Source organism: Panthera onca, chromosome C2 (assembly GCF_046562875.1).
Source record: "Panthera onca isolate mPanOnc1 chromosome C2, mPanOnc1 haplotype 2, whole genome shotgun sequence".
Classification (NCBI taxonomy): Eukaryota; Metazoa; Chordata; class Mammalia; order Carnivora; family Felidae; genus Panthera; species Panthera onca.
In genome coordinates, this window is record NC_138347.1 from 128,881,689 (window position 1) to 128,902,845 (window position 21,157).

Genomic DNA, 21,157 nt, shown 5'->3' on the forward strand with positions numbered 1-21,157 from the left:
CCCCAATCCTGTCATGCTTGTGTTTTTCCATTCCTCATCTTGCCTCCTGGGCTAGGATGACCCCTTTGTTCCCCTCCACTTTCTGACATTCTCCTCATCCTCAAAAACCCAGCTCTGACCTCATTTTCTCCAGGGACCTCTCCCTCACCTTCTCATATTCTGAGTGCCTCTGGCACCATTACTTGTATCATTCCTCTAGCGTCTGCCATATTGCCTTGAGAGTAGTTACTACCACTATTGTGTACATATGTTTCATCTTACTAATACACTGCCCCAGAAGGGTCTGGCCCTACTTGACCCTTGGTCTCTTCTGGAATATGCTTGGCTCATGGTGCTGTTCAATAAATATCTGCTTACTATATTATTTTTAATGTTCCTTCTGGGCAAAATTAGCAATAATGTACCCCCCCCCCCAACATACACACATACAGCCCCTAGTAAAATCTATCAGCACTGGCAGGCCAAAGAATTGTAAACTATATCTGCACCTTTGGCAGAGGAGGTGCGGTTTCAGTCGTCTTAGGGAGATACCACATCCAGTGAAGGGTAAGTCTTGACTTGTGTGTGTTTTGAACTAAGTGAGGATTTTAAGAGTGGACCTGCCCCCCCCGCAACCCTGAATAATCATGATTGCCCTGGAATCACAGCTGTGATGGCATTAAAGTGATGTTCAAACAGAGCTTGGTAAGGAAATCACAGGCCGACAAGGAGGTCTGGGCAGGGAGGACACAGGAGAGTGTTCTAGGCCGAGAGCAGCATGTGCAGGGGGCATTACCCAGATGAAGAGAGATGTGTTTAAGGAATGGACACAAGTGCAGTGTGATGGGGCTTGCACCACCTCCCAGAGCCAGCCACAGAGAGGAAGGGGGCCTCTTACAGGTGTGCCTGCTGGCAGGCATGGTTTAGAGGGAGTCTGGAAAAGGAAAAGTCTGGAAAAGCAAGTCAACCTGGAGCTATGTCCTTTATAAGATCTAGAAAAAATGGTGAGTAGATATTCTTTGGCAAAATGTCTGCAGACGATTCTCTGATGCTTGTGAGAATTTACCATCGACCAAGGAGACAAGTCTTTCTACATGGCAGCTTTGAAAGGTACGAGGTAAACCATTTCAGTTGGAGGAGAGAAGGTGTCCCCTGCCCCATCACATTTTACATGGGTTTCCTGTGACTATTGGCTCACACGGAAAAGAGGTCTGTGTGTTTGGGGAAAATTCTCATGAAACATGAGCAGTCAGCACCATCCAGTTGTGAATAGAAGGCAGAGGAACCTGAGAACAAGTAAGAAGACACCCAGGGTTGGGGGAGCAGAGCCTAAATTGGGCAAGCAGATCAAGGATGGGAACAGGGGTGAGGCAGGAAATGGGTGCCCAGCACAGAAGGTCCTGACTGTCAGTGTTTGTCCACAGTGGACAATAAGTGAATAATAGAGGAATTAAGGAAATAGCTGGGGTGAGTTTGGAGGGACTTAACAACTAGAAAAATAAAGTGAGGCGCCTGCGTGGTTCAGTTAGTTGAGCATCTGACTCTTGATTTTGGCTCAGGTCATGATCTCACGGTTCATGGGATCAAGCCCCCAGTCAGGCTCTGTGCTGACAGCATGGAGTCTTCTTGGGATTCTCTCTCCCTCTGTCTCTGCCCCTCCCCTGCTTTCTCTTTTGTGTTCTCTTTCTCTCTCTCTCAAAAAATAAAACAACCTACTTCCTCAAGCAGCTGGAAAGCAGGTGAGAACACGCTCCTGAGAGCTGGAGGAGGTAATGTGGTGGCCCAGAGAAAGTGACACAGGTTTCTGTGAGGGTCAGCTGAGGACATCTGAGCCAGAGGGACAGGATTCTGTCACTGAACCAAGAGGATGAAGACCAAGGCATGTCCCTTGCACTTCTAATGATTGGCAAAAGTCCTTGGTATTCCTTGGCTTATAGACACATCAATCCATTCTTTCCCTCCATTGCCCTGTGTATCTCTGGATCCCAATTTCTTCTTCTCATAAGGATGCCAGTCATTGGGTTGGGGCCCATATTATTCTAGTATGACCTCACCTTAACTTGATTACATCTGCAGAGAGCCTATGTCCAAATAATGTCACATTCCTGAGTACCTGGAGTTAGGGCTTTGACCCTAACACAATCCAAGGACACAGTTAAACCCATCATACCCGGCAAGGAAGCTGGGGGCAGCATAGGCAGTAGAGAATGTCCTTAGCATTTTTCTGTGAGTTCCAGGGGCTAAGAGAGTTTGGTGTAGAGAGACATGAAATCAGTCATGAAGATCATAACAAAGAGTGTTGGGGGACCACCACTGTAGGTGGTATAGTCCTTTGGGTCCATATCTTTGATATTTTGTCATGGGCCAGTGGGGAAACTGAGATTACTGGGTTACACGCCATTGCTGTGATCTATAGGAGGTCAAGTGGCAGAATCTGGAATCATGATCATTGCTTAGCACTTAGGGAAGACATTTTATTCCCTTGAGGTTCTGATGGGATAGAGACATTTGAGTGTGAGACAAAGAACCCTTTCCTTCTGACATCCTTCCAACTGCCACCAGAAGAACAGAGGGAAGGAATAACCAAAGAAGTGTGGTGATTTTCCTATGTAGGAGCAGTCAATTCCCTCTGTTGCATGTTGGGTTTTCTTTTTTGTGCCTCCTGAATGTCTTATCCTGGCTGCCAAGGGTCTGCTCCACCTGGGGCCAAGTTATTAGGGGGCTGCATAGCTTTCATGGAGTAATGAGATTTTGGAATGGTGTGGGCATCTGTGAGATCAGCCCGTGAATCCTGGGTCCCTTGGCGTGCAGGGGAATGCCAGGGTGATCAGGATGGGGTGTGACAATGTTCCCAAGCAGGAAAGCATGTCTCTGCCAGTGACAGGCCTGTTGCAGGGGAGTCCCCACCTGTGTGGGTGCACGTGGTGGGAGTGGCGAGCTGAGCACACCTGTCTGATGCATGTGTGTGCATGTGTGCATGTGTGCGTGTGTGCCTGTGCCGTAGCCTCGGGAGGCACTCTGACACCAGAACAGCGGGAGGGAGAGTGCTGACAGGGAGCGGTGCCCAGCACAGTGGCTGGGCCTGGGCCAATGGGCGGCCACACGCATGTCAGAGCCTGGGCCTCTCAGAGTGGGCAACGGCTCACCCTCCTCTCAAACACCTGCTGTGTTTAACTCTCTTGCAGGTTCTTGACACTTTGTTCTCAGGCCTCTCCTGTGGCTTTGATGGGCTGAGCGTGTGCTGTGATTTATCCAGAACTCTGAGGGAGGCTATGGACTGGTCTTCCCAGAGCTGATGCTGCTGAGGCCCAGCATCAGTGGGTGGGCACAGGCTGCCCACTGTGGGGGTTTCCTGGGCAAGGGCTCTTTCCTTATTCTGCCAGGAGACCCACTAAACCTTCTCAGGCTCTTCACGTGGTGGCCCCTGGCCACACCCAGACACTCACTCACCACTCCCTCCTCACCGCTCAGGGCAAGTCTCCAGTCTCTTGTCTGCTAAAAGACCTGGAAAGGCCAAGAGTCAAAGATGGGTCTAGGCTTTCATTTCTCCAAGAGAAGATGCTTGGGAGCTCTGATTTGGAGCTAGTCCAGCACTAATTCAGAGGAAAGTGAAAGAATTTATAAGGGCTTGCTAAGTAACTTACCAGCCTCCAGAACTTTTTTGGAAGATAAATGAGTACAATAGAAGGAAAAAAGCCTACCTATTTGTACAAGGAATTTGCAATCCCTTTTGATAATTGCACATCCACTTACTTATGGTTTTTGGGTGCCGAGGTTACCAGTGGTGCAATTCACTAAAATGTATTCCTTCCCTTTGATTTATTCATTATCAAGCATTTGTGGAGCCATCGCCTCTTCCTCATAAAGTAGCAGCCGCGTTCTGTGGTCATTCTCCTCCTCTGCCCTGCTGGCAGGTGACAGGTACATGCTAGGTTCCAGGATTGCTGCAGGGCCCAAAACACTCATGGTGGTTGTAAATGCAGTCTGGGCTCAGTGCCCCATAGGAACAGAGACTGTGTAACAGGAGGGCCACTCTTTGCCACCAGAAAGACAGGTGAGTAGAAGCTAACCAGGGGAGGGGACAGGAGTAAAGAGCCCCCAGGTAAAGTGAATGGCTCTGAGGCAACACCTCATCTCACAGGGGCCGTGAATTTTCCACTCAGTTTTCACTTTCTACAACAGGCTGAACATAGGAGAAAAGGCCCAGGTGGTGGGTAGTGCAGCGAGAGCAGAAGGTAGACAGGGGCTAGATGGGGGAGGGAGGTGCCTCTAGGCTGGGACACTTTGCTTGTTTTCACTTTGAGATGGAGGGAATCTATTGGAGGGTCACAACAGGCTCTGATATTCATTTTCAGAACATCATGCTGACATAGTATGTGATTGTATTTCGGTAAAGTACAAACAAAACACGCAGACTAGCCCATTGGCTAGAAGCCACTAACCCATGTGGCTAGAAGTCAGGAGAGTCATTCTGCTGGAGGTGGGGAGTGGTGAGAGGGGTACTCAGGCTTTTGGGAAGCAGGACATGTTCTGTTTTTCGATCTGTACACTGGTCCTTTAAGTGTCCTCAGTTTGTGAGATTTTACCAAGTTGTACTCTATGACTTAGGCCTTTTGTGTGTGAATTTTATACTCAAAGCTCTAAAAAGATGACTCCTTGGGGGAAGGAGGGGTGCCTTGTGGCTCTGGTGGTTAAGTGTCTGACTCTTGATCTTGGCTCAGGTCATGCTCTCACAGTTCATGAGATTAAACCCTGCTTAGGGTTCTCTCCCTCCCTCTCTCTCTGTCCTTCCCTGCTCGTGCTCTCTCTCTCTCAAAAATAAACAAATAAACTTAAAAAAAAATATGACTCCTGGCTAAGGAACAGATTGGAGGGAGGAAGGCGTGAGCTTAAGAAAAGGGTAGGAACCTGATTGCAGCCAGGCGAGATCTGACATTGGCTGGAGTGGAGGGCGGCAGTGGAGCTGGAGACCATGAGCTGGATTTGAGTCTTGGTTTGGAGCTTGAAGTCCCAGGGTGAGAACTGACATTGAGAAGAGGAGATCCAAGGTAAGATCATGGTTTGGGGCATGGATTTCAGATACTGGAGGAGAGTCAAAGCTGAAATGTGTGGAATGCAGTTCATTGCAGGACCTGGGCTAGAGGAGGAGGGGTCTGCCCTCCAGCGATGGCAGGACTTCAGCATCCCGCCAGGGTGGCCCTTTGGGGGCTGGTGGGCGAGGTTCCCAGGGCCAATGTGTGTAGAGAGATGGGCAAAAAGGCTGAGGATAGAGCACAGATACCACCCTTTTTAGGTGGGGAGCCAGAAAAGGGCTCCCCCAAGGATTTCTTTTTTTTTTCTTTTTTTTTTTTAAATTTTTTTTTAACATTTATTTATTTTTGAGACAGAGAGAGACAGAGCATGAACGGGGGAGGGGCAGAGAGAGAGGGAGACACAGAATCGGAAGCAGGCTCCAGGCTCTGAGCCATCAGCCCAGAGCCTGACGCGGGGCTTGAACTCACGGACCACGAGATCGTGACCTGAGCCGAAGTCGGACGCTCAACTGACTGAGCCACCCAGGCGCCCCCCTCCAAGGATTTCTAAGAAGGGACAGACAGAGCAAGAGGGATGATAAGTAATATCACAAAGGTGAGGGAAACCAAGTGTGTCGAATGCTAACAAAACTTAGAGCCACCGTTGGAGGCCACTGGATTGGCAATTAGATAACCAGTAATCTTGCTGAAAACAACTTCAGGGATGCTTCCTTCCACCAAAGTCTCATAAGATCGGGCAGCTCGGTGGCGCAGGGTGATGGCCTGATTTGGCGTCAGCTGGCTGCCTACCATTTACCAGCTGTGTGACATGAGACAATTGTGTAAGCTTCCCTGAACCTCCATTTCCTCATCCATAAACAAAAGGAATCCTACCTACCTCTCAGGGCAGTACGAGGACTAACTTAACGGAGCAAATATTAATTGGACATTTATTATGTGCCAGATGGTCAGCCACATGCAGAAGATACAGGGTGACCAAGACTGATGAAAGGGAAAGAGAAAAAAGTAAGCAAACAAGATGATATGAAGAAAGCAGACAGCCCCTCAGTGCTCCCCCATGGCCACGAGCCAGCCTCCCTTCTGGCCAGCTTCCTGGGGATCAGCTCTCAGGGTTCCAGGCTCTTCTCACTCCACATCCCCCATCCCCACTTTCTCTGTGAAAAACTAGCTTTCCCTTCCTTGCGGGCTTAATCTTCAAACCCTTCAGAGAAGCAAGGGAAAATATTAACATCCTATCTTGTTACTGCAAAGAATAGCAAGAATATAAAATAGGTAAAGTCTCCATATTAATACCGTCTGGATGTTCTTTTCCTGCCATAAGTGGATTCAAAGAAGTTTCCCTAATAACGCCTTATTTCAATCTAACAAATTACTTTTGTGCCAACTTCCAAAAAAGACAAATGGCACTTGTACTCCATGAAGGGAAGCTTTTCTGAATTAAAAACATAATAATAACTTTGGGAATTTCTGAGGAAGAATTTGGACACATATTTACATAAATGTCAATGATATGTTTGTTTCAAAGTTTTTGTTTTTCTGGGGACACTTGAGCACCATACTTCTAGCTAATCTGATAAACTCATTTAGTCTCATGTGCTCATGTCTCATCTCTTCCAGAAATTTGATTTCTAAAGCCCAGAACTGCAGGTCCCTATTATATCAGGCAGTCTCTCACCCTCTGTCCTCCATTTTATTTTCCCTCTCAAATGCTACCAGATCAATCTAGCCCTCTGCCTTCTCCCTCCCTGGGGCCAAGTGCCGGACAGGCACCAGCAGGATAAAACCTAAGACAACCACAACCAAAAGTGTTTGAGAATCACTAGTGTTAGCAGCTAGAAAGCTCATGTAGCTCCCTTTCCTGTGCCGGTGTCCCCTCCGACAAGGACTGAATGGCAATCCCCATATCTCTTTACAGATGGTTCTGATCTTTGTACTTGCAAGGCCCCCAGGGCCTGGGCTTATCAAAGGCCTGTTCTGGCTCATAATAACATTAAACACAGAACACACAAAATGACAACAAAAACTACAGAATTATGCAGATTGGGACCTTCATGGTCCATCTAGTTTCATCTTACAGGCAAGAGTTTTCAGGTGAGATTTTTATCTAAACTGAGTAGACTAGACTAAACAATGGCCAAAAGATCTTTTTTCTAATTCAGAGCGTTGGGGACCTGGCTCCAAACAGTGCCTTGGCCAGGACCCCCCAGGCGGTGTGAAAGCGGGAGAGCGTCCACCTGCGCATGATGTCCCTCTGTGCCTGCTGTGGTTTCCAGTGGCCTCCTGGCCTCCACTGAGCCTCCCTCCTCCCTGAAGCAGCTCTCACAGGCCTCAGAGAGTGGCCTTTGTCTGTCATATTAGGAGAACCCTGCCATACAGTAAGGCCATTCTGTGGACAGTAGAGGCTGGCAAGGGGGCGCTGGAGAGAACAGACAGGGGCCTGGCTTGACCACTTCCCCTCCCAGGCAGGGTCCCAGTTACAACTCTCCAGTCTGGCTACTTCCTTCTTAAGGAACAAGGAGGCTGTGGTGGAAATCATGTTTTTCTTCTTAGATTATCCTGATTTTTATACTTCCAAGGGTCTCCCAGGGCCCTGTCATATCAAAGGCTTTTTCTAGTTTATAATAATACTAAAGATACCTTTTATTATTGCCCCTATGAATACCACCAACTTTGACCCTAGGCTGGCTATTTTGAATCTCTGAACTTTATCTTGTTCAGGCATTCTTCCTGCATGGGAAAATATTTGATTTCCTGAATCACTTCTTGAAAGAGACGTTCCCCTTTGGGGCCACTGGGCCATGGTTGGAATCCAAAGCCACACCCTGCAGAAGGTACAGGAGGGGTAAGCCAGCTGACTGATGAAGGAGGCCTTTCACCTCTGAGTCCTTGCTTTGCTTCCTTCTTTTTCTTGTGTCAGGACAGGGGAAAGGGATCCCTGTTTCCCATCCAACTCTGTCTGAGGGGCCTTTCAAGTGGGCCTCAGAGGAGCTAACACAGAGCCTCCTCCCCTTTCAGTTGCGTTGGTCTGTCAGGTCACTGGGAAACGGCGAGCATCACCCTTTCTGAGTTCTCTTCTTCGTCCACGTTGCACTAGGGCATCTTGAGCCCAGGGCCTCACCTCCAAGGTCTTACCCATGTGGTGAACTGCCAGCCAGGACTGAGATTGGGCTATGAGGGTAGAGACACTGAAAGACGCAAATACACGTGGAGATGGGCAGACACCTAGAGCCAGCACCACCTTCCAGCCATGTGCCTTCTTTTGGAGATACCACTGGAAATAGCACTTTGTGGAAGATTCTGATCAAAGAAATGAGGTATCAGAATGCATGAATGTAGTAGGGAGGTCGTGGGGGAGAGTTGTAGAGAAAGACCTGGATACACGTTTTGGTTTGACTACTTCGTCCACAGACAGGTGTATACTGCTTTTTTTCTCCGTTGTAAAAGTGGGCACAGAATTATCAATTTGTTTGCTAGACCTAGCATCAGGAAAGACGTTGTGTTTATGATTCAAGATGGCAGGCCAGGCACATATTTGTCTCCCCTCATCTCCATCACCCTCAGTATAATGAGAGTGATGAATAAAAGAATGGTGAAAGCCAGTAACAGAAAAGAGAAAGGAGAGATTATGAGTAGGTGAACAGTTGCAATAATCTCAGTAAGATGGAGGCAGCTGAGAACGTCGATGGGCCGAGGAAGGCCCGCTGTCAGGTGCACGCATGGGGCCTGCAGCGTGTGGAACCCTTGCACTGGGCACAGCCCCAGAGAGCGACCAATTTAGGATGTGGAGGGCTGGCAGAGACAGAGATGGGAAGTGGGGCCAAACCCCAAGGGGTTCATCCATTTACCCTTGGGAAACACAGGCAACCTTCAGCTGAGGAACCATCAGCTGGCACACGTGCACACTGAGAAGGGAAGTTTTGCGCCTTCTGGCTCCCTGCCTGCTTGCCGCAGAGCAAAGTGATCCAGTGTTGGGTCATTTGGTAGATCCAATATTGTAGAACTATTGCAAGTTGGAAGGAACTGGGAGAGGGGTGGGAGATGTAGGAATACATGAGCTAAATCCTCTCCTCTAATGGCATGCAGTCCAAAGTGATAAATCAGGAGACTGCAGAACAAGCGTGTTATTCTGATATGTGTGGATGTAATCCACCGAACAGCTCAGACCAAAGGTGGTTGTCCCTGACCTCCTGCTGCACTGGTGCTGGGCTTGAGCTGAGGGCAGGGCGGAGCCTTGGCAGTCTAAGCCCTTCCGTGTTACCTGATTTTTAAAAATATATGCACATCTTACATTGATACAAAACGAAGGGAGAGAATGAAAAAGAGAAAAGAAGTGTAAATGGGTTTCTGATTACATAGGAGAGATTCCGGTTGACCGTGGAAAGGGGGTTCCGAATGCCAGCTGTTGCTCAAACCCAGGAGGGTCTTCAGCGTGGCTCTGCAGCTCTGATGCTTCCTGAGAGACGTGTGAGCCTGTCTGGGGTGTGGTCAGCTCCAGCCGGGGGACAGGAGCGGCAGAATGGTCTCTGGAGCCAGATTTTGACTCCAGAGGTTGGAGGAATGAAAGCAAGCAGTGCCTTGGGGTCTCCGCCCTCACTCAGAGAACTGCTGAGTGGTCCTCAGCACACCCCTGAACTCTCCCTGAATTGCTGGGAGGGTGAGAATAAGGTCTCACTGTGCTCTTCTTTTCTCTTTCTTCTCTCTCCTTCCCTCCCTCCCCCTCCTCCCTCATTCCTTCCTTCCCTCCTTTCCTCCCTTCCCTCCTTCCAAAGAATAGTTCCATTTAGATTCGTGGCAGCTGCCATGTATGGAGGGAAGTAGTTGTTCAAACTGGGAGGTCACAGCCTAGGTCTCAGTCCAGCCCCACCTCCTGCTCCTGAATGGTTTTCTTCCTACTCCTAGCCTCTCTTGGTAGATTAAATTATCTCAGAGATGTCACATCCTAGTGGACATCACGTATCAAGTGAATTTTTTAGAGTTTTGCCTTCCCTAGGATGTGTGTGTACAAAATCAGAATTGGTGGACGGCAGAGTCCATGATTAAACAGGTAGCAACCTCATGGGCATCACATTTCAGAACCTCTGCCCAGTGTCCCTATAATCGTGAGTGGATGCCTCAGATCATAGTCATAATGCTTAGTTTGGAAAAGAGGGTGATGGACGTGTAAAGGACACCATGTATTAGCTGCACTTTGACCCTTTCTCATTTATCTTGAGCTGCGAAGGATTCCCTCCTTGTCCTTATGGCTTACCCTCTATGGTGGTATTACTTACATCTTGAAGCTTCGCTGGGGCCCAGGGCCTCACTCTGAACCCTCACTTGGCATCTCAGCCATCTTGTCAGCCTTTTGGAGCTCTTTGGCACATGTAGCAAAAAGATTTCTCTTCTTTAGAAGAAAGACCTTCATGACCACCCCAGTTTCCCTGCTTACCTCCTCTCCAAGCCTCCTCATCATGATTGTTAGGGTTGAGAGAAGGAATGGGGTTGTGGGCATGAGCATTTGGGTCTAAGAGCTTCCCTTCTACCACGCCTTGCAGAAATATTCCCCTGTGTTAGCCTTCTCCTCGAGCTTCCTTCTACAAGATGTTCCAAAAGACATGTACAGTTTTACACACACACGGAAACCTAGCTGCTTATATTGGCACACCACACAAGCATAGCCATTTACGTGGGTTCTGACCCTTTCAAAGTGGGCTCTTTGAGTAAATAAATGTATTCCAATGACATTACCAATGCTCATATTAAAAAACAAAACCAAACTGTGGAACTCCCTTCAAAGCCTCAGAACATTATCTTGAATACCTTCATGGTTGCAAGTCCTTTTAAAATCAGTTTTTCCTTAAATCAACTTTATTGAACTCTAGTTTATATACAAAAGTGCACAGATTTTAAATGATTGATGAGTTTTGCCAAATGTATACACCTGTGTAAGTACTGCCACAATCAAAATATAAAATATTTCTACTACCCCAGAAAGCCCCTTCAGACATAAATGCGAATGTTGAACTTTTTAGTTTGGGTTTAGAAAAATCCAACAGTGACTTAGCATTGAGCCAAGAAAATGAATGGGGCAGCAGAGTGGATAAATGTGATTTTGTGCCTTGAGACCTATGTGGCTTATAGACTGATCAAAGGCAGCACTGAGGGGGCATTCATAAATGACTGAGGACAGATCACTGGAATGAACCTGCAGCTTCCTCAGTGGCTCTGATGGACAAATTTCTTGAGCAAGGACTCATGAGTTAGAGTATTTATTTATTTTTTCTGTTTACTTATTTTTGAGGGGGGGGAGGGAGGGAGGGGGAGATAGAGAGAGAGAGAGAGAGAGAGAGAGAGAGAGAGAACCCCAAGCGGGCTCCTCACTATCAGTGAGGAGCCTGATGTGAGGCTCAAACTCACAAACAATGAGATCATGACCTGAGCCGAAATCAAGAGTCAGACGCTTAACCAACTGAGCCACCCAGGAGCCCCTGAATGTTTCTTTAAATACTCTAACTCATGGGGTGCCTGGGTGGCTCAGTTGGTTAAGCGTCTGACTCTTGGTTTTGGCTCAGGTCATGATCTCACTGTTCATGGAATCAAGTGTGATTCCCCGCATCAGGCAGAGTTGACAGTGAGGAACCTGCTTGGGATTCTCTATCTCCCTCTCTCTCTCTCTGCCCCTCCCTTGCTCATGCATTTCTCTTTCTTTCTCTCAAAATAAATAAACAAAATTAAAAAATAAAGATAAAGACACATATATTCACTCAACAACAATTGAGCTCTGACATGGACCGGGCATTGTTCCAGGCAATGGGGAAGTGGCACCTTAAAAACCATTCATCATCTTTCCTCTGTGCAGTCTCTGTCTGGTGGGGCAAGATGCCAATAAGTGGCAATGATATAATTTAGGAAGCAAGAAGTGCCATGAGAAAGAAAAAACAATATAGTGAGGGGATTGAAGATGATAGGGAGAGAGAGGGTTCGGTTGGAGAAGTATGGTGAAAGTTGGCTGAAAGCTGGTGATGAGGTTGGCTCTGTGAGGGGGTGTAGGATGTGGAAAGGTGCCAGTTGGCTCTAGGCAGAGGCTCCCACCTAGTATCTGGGGGGGAAAACGGGGAATTTCTGTGTTTCCTGGAGAGAGAAAAGGCAGATCTTTCAGGAAAGATTGGAGACAGATTTTTTTTTCTCCCACTGTCCTCACCTTCCTCTCATGAGACTGCTGGGGAATTTGGTAGAGGTTAGTCATTCCTATTAATTCATTACTAATTTGGTTAGAGGGAGACTGGTCTTTTCTGAGCTTTATGCTCAGAAACTTGGATACTCCAAAACTGAACTCAATGTCCTCTCACTCCATATACACTCCCCTGCCTGGGACCCCATCTCCACACACAGCCTTGCCCCCTTCCTGACCCTGAGGCTGGAAACTCTGCCCTTTTTCTTCCAACTCAAATCACTGATAGGTTTGTGAATTCAACCTTTGTGGGTGCCTCCCTGGATCTCCGCTGCCCGACCCTTCATCCCGATCTCATACTCTCTCCCAGGCTGTTATGACGGCCCTCACTCCTCTGCTAGATGCTGCTGCCCTTAATGCCAACTATGTGCCAAGCCTCCAAGAGGCCTCTGCAGCAATAGTATGCTGGGATTTTTAGAAGCAACCTTGAACTAGACACATAACTGAGCCACATGCTGGGCAAGAAGAGCCAAGAAGAGTTAGTTATCCAGATCAAGAAGGAGAAGATAATTCAGCGCAGATTGTGAGCAGAGACACAGACAATGAATGTGTGCTGTGGAGAACTGGAGTAGTATGACCTTGATGGAGTTTGAAGGGCAAAGTGTATGGCCATGGGGGTTGTAGCAATCTAGTGCTGCATTACAAAACAATGCAAAACTTAGTGCTTCAAAGAATGACAGCATTCATTTGCTCACAAATATGCCATCTGTGTAAGGCTTGGTGGGATCGCTCATTTCTGCTCCACTTGGCATGAAGGCTGGAGCTGGAACCCTCCAGGGGCTCTTTCAGTGACATGTCTGGCAGTTGATGCTGGAACTTGAGCTGGGGTTGGCTGAGACAACGACGCGTGACCTCTCCATGAGCAGGGAAGACTGGGCTTCCTTACTGAGCAGGATGTCTGGCTTCTTAGGGTCCCAGGAGAGTCAGAAGGATTCTCTGTCAGTGTCAGGACTTAGCCTCAGAGATCACATAGCATCACCTTCTGCTTCACTCTCTTCATTAGAAGCAAGTAAATAAGATTGGCCCAGATTGAAGGGGAGGGAACACAAGACCCCACCTCTTGGTGAAGGAATGTCATTGTCACATGGGATGGCAGATATTGTTATAGACATTTTCATAAAATACAATCAGCCACAGCAGAGTAGGCAGAGGCAGGCAAAGTCTGGGATCTGTAGTATCTTAAATACCATGCCATTGCATCTTAAAAACCAAGGCATTGGTTTTTATCTTGTAGGAAGTGGGGAGCCAGTGAGTGGTGTTCATTTGGGTATAGCCTGCTCACATCTGAGTTTGAGAAAGCTGTCTCTGGGGTGGTGGGATGGGGGATTTTAAGGGGAGGGCCTGAGGCAAGGCATGCCGTGCAGACAAAGCACAGGTCAAATACAAGAGGTGCCAAGGAGAAATCACAGGGCTCAGCAAGGGCACCAGATGTCAGAGTGTGAGAAGCATGGGCATCTAGGAGGATTCCCAGTTTCTAGCTTGGGGAGCTGAGTGAAGGTGCTGGGGAAAGAAGGGAAAACAGGAGAGGTTTGTGGGGACAATGAGTCATGTTTGGGACATGGGTCTGAGAATGTCCAGGTGGACACAGTCAGCAGACAATAGGATGGACTTGAGTGTCAAGCCCTGGGGAAAGTTCTAAATGAGGGACTGAGATGTGGGTGCCACAAATGGGTTTTCCAATGAATGTGTGCAGAAAGGGTGCTGTGTCCCAGAGATGGGGACCACAGACAGAGCGTCAGAAGAGGTCTGGTGAGGCATCTGAGATCACTTGGCTCTTTCCTGGATCTGTCCTGGGCCAGGAAGTGGGGTTCGAGCCTGCTCCACTGCCGTGTCCATACTGGAAAAGTCCCTCACTCTCCTTTACTGCCACCCTCACTATCTTAAGGTGCTTTTCCATCTGGCCGATCCTCAGCAGAAACCCCTGTACATTCGGGACTGTCTGTGTTCAATTTGTTTTCTTTTCCTCATCTTCATACATTACCCTCTGCACACAAATGGTCAGAGCCACGGCGTCATAACACGCATTGCCCAGTGGATTCTGCTGGGTGAATTTGTCTAAATAACACACTTCGGGCTTCACCTCCACCAGTTTTGACTCAGCAGGCCTCAGTTTGGGCCTGACCTTATATTTCAGAGACACCACCAGCCCCCACTAAGCGATCATGGATGAGAACTGAGTTAAGAACCACCAATTTAGCCCTCACAGGGCTAATCAAGACCCCAAGAGGCAGGGCCAGAACTGGTGCACTCCTGGTATCTCACTGCCTGGCACCCGAGCCCAGAGTGCTGACTGCATGCAGAATACTCTGCAAGGCACCTGGGAGCCCCATGTCGGGACTTCAGTTTCCCCATTTATAAAAGACAGTGGGACTAGATCGCTTTCAAAAACATCTTTATCACAAAATCTTAAGAATCGCAATATATGAAATGAAGCTAAGCAAGGCCTCCCTAGGGAGGCAGGTATGGAGTGCTCCCTCCACCTCCAGGTGTACAGGCTTCCTTCTGTCCCTGGTGAGGAGCTAGGTGGCCGCGGGCTCTAGTAGGCGGCACTTTGGAGAGGTGTGTGGTTTTGTGGGTGTCTTGGCCTCCTCGGATTTGGAGACTGTGAGCATGGATGCATGTGTGGGCAGACAGCCAGTGCCGGGCCCTGTCGGAGGCCCCAGGCTGCCCTCACAAGGGCTCTGCCCTGGCAGGTAGGAGAGGGAATGTCAGCTCTGATCCCACAGCCTGGAGGGGGGCCCCCGCACAGGGGGTGGCCTCGGCTGTGCAAGGAAACGGAAATGAAGGAGGAGACCCAGTTGCTCTTCTAAGATGCCAGCCCTTAATTAAGGGAAGAGTTTTGGCAGACTATGAAACACAAGGGCACCGCACCCTTCCCTGGAGGAAAAGTGCAATCTCCAGCAAGGGGCACCTTGCAGGGGAGCTCAGGGATGTGGGACTCCTGGCTCTGAGCCTGCTCTGGCCTAGCCCACTGGCTGAGAACCAAAAGGTCCCAGATCTCAGCCTGGAGCCAACTCCAGGTGCTACAAACCGTTGTCACCCTCCCAGCTGTGTATCTGTCCCATCAACCCCAAACTCACATTCATATTTACTCATACTCTTAGGGCAGACATATAGGGCAGGGAAGGATGAAGAGACAGTGGCCCAGGGCCTTCCTGGGACCCTTATCATTCATCCATGGAGGAGCAAGCACAATCACAGATACCCCTGATAAGAGGTGATAGCAAGCTGGGGGACATTCATTCAAACCAGGGGCTTTGGGAACCCACCATGGTGCATTAGAGACCAGCCTTGGAGAATGGAAATTGATGGTGGAGTGGGGAATGGAGAACAGGTCAAGAGGAGTGAAGCAAGTGCCCTCAGGCTTTCTGTGTCCCTGAGAGTGACCTGGACAGCTGGAGATTGGCTTCCAGTCTTCACAGGACTCAGGAGGAAGGGCAGAGCAGTGCCAGGGGAGGGGGGGGGGGCGGGCACTGTGGTGTAGTTAGGGGACAATTCAAGGTGCTGAGTGCTCTAGATGTGGGGCTGATGAGTCACGCCTTTCCCTCCCCTTGGGGGTGAGGGTGCTTCTCCAGCCCTGTGGTTTTGCGGGGACCTTCATGCTGACAGGGCTAGGAATGGCGGGAATGATGGCAATGGCCAGCAGCCCTGAGTGAGTCCGTGGGGCAAGGCACTGATGCAACCATATCATTTCACCCTCCGGACCTAGCCATAAAGTAAGTGTTCCCAAGTAACAGGTGAGGAGGCAGGCCGGACTGCTGGGGCTCCATGCCGCAGAGGTCCCGTGGTGGAAGGCCAAGGTCCTAGCCCGGGCTCACTGTCTCTTCCCCTAGGTGTTCGTGCTCTGCCATGGCCTCCTGCAGCTCTGTCAGCTCCTGTACAGCGCCTACTTCAAGAGCAGCCTCACCACCATCGAGAAGCGCTTTGGGCTCTCCAGTTCCTCTTCAGGGCTCATTTCCAGCTTGAATGAGGTAAGCAGGAGGTTCCAGTCCCTTGGACCCCACTTGTGTGCCACCCTGATCACAGGGTCTGCTTGAGGGCTCTGAGAGGGGCAGGGGAGCTGGGGATGCACACATGGGACCTAGAGACTGCTAGATGCCTCAGGCATGGAGGCAGCTACCTTTTCCGAGGCTTTGCTGAACCAGGCACGGGGCTAAGAGCCTCTGGCAGCACCTAAACTTGGGGCCTAGTCACAGCAGCCCTGCAAGCAGGTTTATTTCTTTTTTTTTTTTATTAAATTTTTTTTTAATGTTGATTTATTCTTGAGAGAGTGAGAGAGAGACGGAGCACGAGCGGAGGAGGGACAGAGAGAGAGAGGGAGACACAGAATCCAAAGCAGGCTCCAGGCTCTGAGCTGTCAGCACAGAGACCGACATGGGGCTCGAACTCACAGGCTGTGAGATCATGACCTGAACCGAAGTCAGACACTTAACCGACGGAGCCACCCAGGCGCCCCGAGCAGGTTTATTTCTTAGACCTAACAATCCTGTGTGTGTGTGTGTGTGACTGTGTATTCCTGTGTGTACATCTGTATCTCAGTATTTGTGTGTGTTTGCGTGTGTCACTACATATATGTATCTGTGATCTGTGCCTCTATGTGAGACTATGTGTGTGTGTTATTTGTGTCTCTGTGTCTATGAAGATCTGTGCCAGTGTGTATCTGTCTGTGTATTTGTGTATGTCATTGTGTGTGGGGGAGGTAGATGGGTGAGTGTATGAAGGTAGGAGAGGAAACTCAGCCAAAGAGCTTTCTACACTCTTGTTGTTTCTGATGCAGGCATTTGGAAACAGACTGAGTAGTAAAGTAGGGCTCTTAGCAGCAGAGCAGGAGAGCAGAGGGCAGCCAAATCAGGGGAGGCCTTTATGGTCAAGCTCAAGGCTTCCAGCTTTTGTGGTAGGTGGTAAGGAACTGGCACGGCTACTTGAACAGAGCCAGGCAGGATGAACAGTCTCATGAATGGGAACCCCCTGGAAGAGGTGACTGGGAGACACTAGAGGTGGGGGACAGTGCATCCAGAAGTCAGCTGGCTGGGAGCTGGTGCCACCAAGCCAGGCTGGAGAGGCTGGGGGAGAAGAGGACCCCAGCAACAGTGCGAATGAAGAAAAGGCAGGATTTGGCAGCTGCTGGAGTGCAGGGTTGAAGTCCCACAGACTACAGGGAGGCTGCCGCCAGAAGCCTGAGAGGTGCTAGAGGAGAATGGGCCTGGCGGAGGGGAAGGTGAGGCCGTCTTGACTGTGGAGTGTGTGGCCAGCCTCCAGGTGCATGAGGCTTCGGGCTGCTGCCTGGTCCCAGAGCCTTCCAGGCTGGCGGGTGAGTGAAGGGGAGGGGAGGGCTGGGTGCAAAAGGCCAGCGACAGGACAAGGAGCTTGGCTGGCGGGAGAAGACATGGGCATGTTGCCCTGTGAGGCAGCCTCTTCTTCTGCTCACTGCTGCAGGCCAGGCCTGGGCAAAGTCAGAGGGAGCCCTCGGGGCTCCACCCTTAATGCCTGCCACCAGTTTGCCCTGGGGACACCCGTGTTTGGGGACACTGATGGGCAGGGAGGTGTCACAAAAGGGCTCAGTAACAACTTTCAGGGGTCTAACGGGATGTCAACGAGCTGTTCAGGGGCTGCCGAGGGGCTGAGGTGTGGATGGCAGGGCCCTCCTCACCTCAGCTAGAACCGCCTCATTCATGTGTATGAAATGATGTTATATTTTACTATGGAAAAATGGCTTTTTCAAAGGGACTCCACTGCTGAAGAGAACTTTGGGGACTAAGGTCTTAAGCCAGCATCAGCCATAAGTGCTGTGGAGGCCCCACTTCTCTCCAAGAAGTGAGCCCAGGCCCTGGAAGTGCTGGAGGGGCCAAATCCAGATGGACAGGGCTCGGGCACCACAGGCCTTCCTCCCCATTGTGGGGTGCTTTGCTACCCCTCCTCACCCAGACCTTTTAAAGTCAGCCTCAGGTAGCTTAGCCTTTCTAGTCTGACAGTTACAATCATTTCTTGAAAAAATGATAGAGAAATAAAAGGATGGGGAGATAAAAATCTAAGAAGCATAAATGAAAGCTTTGCTTCCGGGTATGGGTTTCAGAATCTTCTAGAACCATGTCTAGCCAGGGGCCGGAGCAACCCCCTAGATCAGGCTAGGCTGCCTCCCCGCGTACCTTCACACCCCCTTTCTGTATATATTATAAACCATCTTACTCTTGGCCACAAAGCAGGAATCTTCTGAGCAATTGTGCCTTCTTGAAAAAGCCTATCATTCATTCATTCATTCATTCATTTATTCAACAAATATTTAATGAGCACTAACTATGTGTCAAACACTGCTCTAGGTATGGAGAGGCAGAAATGAACAGACAGATAAAAACTTCTGCTCATATATCATTCTAATGATAAATATGACATTTGTTTACAGAAATAAATAAAATTTGGTAAATCAGATTACAGTAAGTGCTATGAAGAAAGATAAAGTCATGGAGTGAAGTGGTGGTTTTATTTTAAATAACTTTTTATATAAATTCTATTTAAATTATGAAAATATTTAAATAGAACTTAAATTATAAAATGTATTTAGAGGCACTTGGGTAGCTTAGTCGGTTGAGCGTCTGACTCTTGATTTTGGCTCACGTCATGATCTCAGGGTTGTGGGACTAAGCCCCGCATCAGGCTCTGAACTGAGCATGAAGCCTGCTTAGGATTCTCTCTCTCTCCATCTGTCCCTTCCCTACTTGTGTGCATGCACGTACACACGCTCTCTCTAAAATAAATTTAAAAGATATGTATTTAAATATAACTTATAAAAATATTTAAATACAATTTAAATTATAAAATATATTTAAAATAACTTAAATTATAAGTTATACTTAATTATCATAAATATGAGTTATATTTAATTCATTTTTTATTGAGATATAATTGACATTTAACATAATATTAGTTTCAGGTATACAGCCTAACAATTCGACCTTTGCGTATATTGCAAAATGATTTCCGCAATAAGTCTAGTTAACATCCAGCACCTCACACAGTTACAGCTTGTTTTTCTTCTGATGAGAACAGTTAAGATCCACGGTCTTAGCCGCTTTCAAATAAACAACACAGTGCTATTAACTAGAGTCGCCATGGAGGGCATTACATCCCAGTACTTACTTATTTTATAACTAGAAGTTTGTACCTTTTGAGCACCTTCACCTCTTTCACCCAGCGCCACTCCCTTATTTTTCAGAGAAGACCTTAATGAGACATTTCCATCTGAGCAGAGGTCTAAAGTAGGTTAGATGACAAGGGAGCCCTGTGGACACGTAAGAGAAGGGGCAACAAGTACAAAGGCCCGACGAGGGCATGTGTTAGAACAGCTAGAGGCAGAGCAGCTGGGGCGAGGGAGGAAGGGGGATGGAGGAGAGCACATCAGAGCCTTAACACAGAGGGAGGCAGGCCCCATAGGGCTCGGGAGGCTCTGGGACAGACTTTGCCTTTTACTGTTATGAGTTTGAGCAAAGGAAGCATGGTCTGACATGTCAACAGGATCGCTCTGTCTGCCAGGTGGAAAATAGGCTGCAGGAAGGCAAGAGTGGCCCCCCTGGGGCCCAGTTAGGAGGCTGCTGCAATAGTTCAGGCAGGATGTGGCAGTGGCTTAGACCAGGAGGTAGTGAGGGAGGTGGAGAGAAGCACTCAGCTTTCAGGTGGCTATTGAAGGTCCAGCCAGGGGGACGTGCTGATTGTTGCATATGGGTGTGAAAAATCAGTCAGGGATGATGCTCAGGTGTCTTGCTTGGGGCATTGGCGGGATGCAGATGCCATTGACTGAGACATGTGGTTTGGGTGTGCTAAGCCTATGAGAATTAGAAGCACACACAGAACATGTAAAGCCGTGGGACCGGGTAAGGTCACCAAGACAAGAGCAGAGTCGAGAGTTCAGGAGAGCAAGGAGGAACCAGCTAAGGAAATGGAGAAGGAGCCCCCAGGAGAAGAAAACTAGAAGGTGGGTGTCCTGGAAACTCAGTGAAAGAAGTGTTTCAGGGAGAAAGAAATGGTCACTGGAATCACATGGTGCTGAGAGGTCATGTAAGAAGAAAACTGAGAATTGGCCAGTTGGTGGTTTGGCAAGAGCCATGTAGCAAGACTCTGACCCCTATTTCCTGAGACAGGGGTGCATGCTTTTCCAGCCAGAAGACTGTGGTGTGGATAGGGCAGGGCTGTGAGTGCTGGCATTTAAGGCTCCTCCAGTCCAGGTGAGCTTACATTCTGGGGCAGAGGACATCTCTTTGGATAGAGTTGTAGTCAGAAGATCTGCTAGCACCCCTTTTATCATTTGAGACCCTGCTCCCCAGGCTGAGCCTTCAGTTCCCTTCCCTGGCTCAGGGTGGGGCTCAGAGACCACACCTTCCAGGGAGCACCAAGAATGTGGAGTTACTGATGTTTGCAGCCTGGAAAGAACTCAGGGGGTGGTTTGGTCCTCCTCCCTCACTAGCAGGAGTGGAAGTAGGCCCAAGGAGGGCCAGGGGCAGGTGAGTAGCAGACGTGCTGGGACAGGAACCCACTGCTCCAAGAGACAGGAGACCAGTCTACCTAAGACTGGGTGCTTTAAATTCAGTAGTCCCTGCTCAAGCCACCTCCTAACCCCATAACATGGGCAAGTTATCTGATATTCTGAGCCCCACTTTTGTCATAAAGAGAGAGTTGTTCCAGGATGAAGTGAGATAGCACACGTTGCTTGGTGATTTTCTGACTACCGAGCCAGAGTCTTTAGGGCATTTAGAGAACATGTGCTTTGATAGGAGCCAGCCAGAACTGGAGGCTCCCTTGGACTTTGCCGCCAAAAGATTTGGTTCTAAGATGGTTGAAATTTAGGCTGTGAGCTTTACATGGTCTCTAGATACTTCCCTTGGTCTGGTCCAGAAGGCTGAGGCTGGTAAGGGTTTCTGCCAATAGGGGAGAGCTGAAAGAGCGC

At 48.8% G+C, this 21,157-nt stretch overlaps 1 protein-coding gene across 1 annotated transcript in view; it reads left to right on the plus strand.

Moving 5' to 3' along the window:
- The window catches only part of SLCO2A1 (solute carrier organic anion transporter family member 2A1), an 81,029-nt gene that overhangs the window by 21,054 nt on the left and 38,818 nt on the right, over nt 1-21,157 (plus strand). Inside the window, exon 2 of the mRNA XM_060638711.2 lies at nt 16,056-16,193. Within this exon, the coding sequence (XP_060494694.1) occupies nt 16,056-16,193 (138 nt within the window). The remainder of the gene's footprint in view (nt 1-16,055; nt 16,194-21,157) is intronic.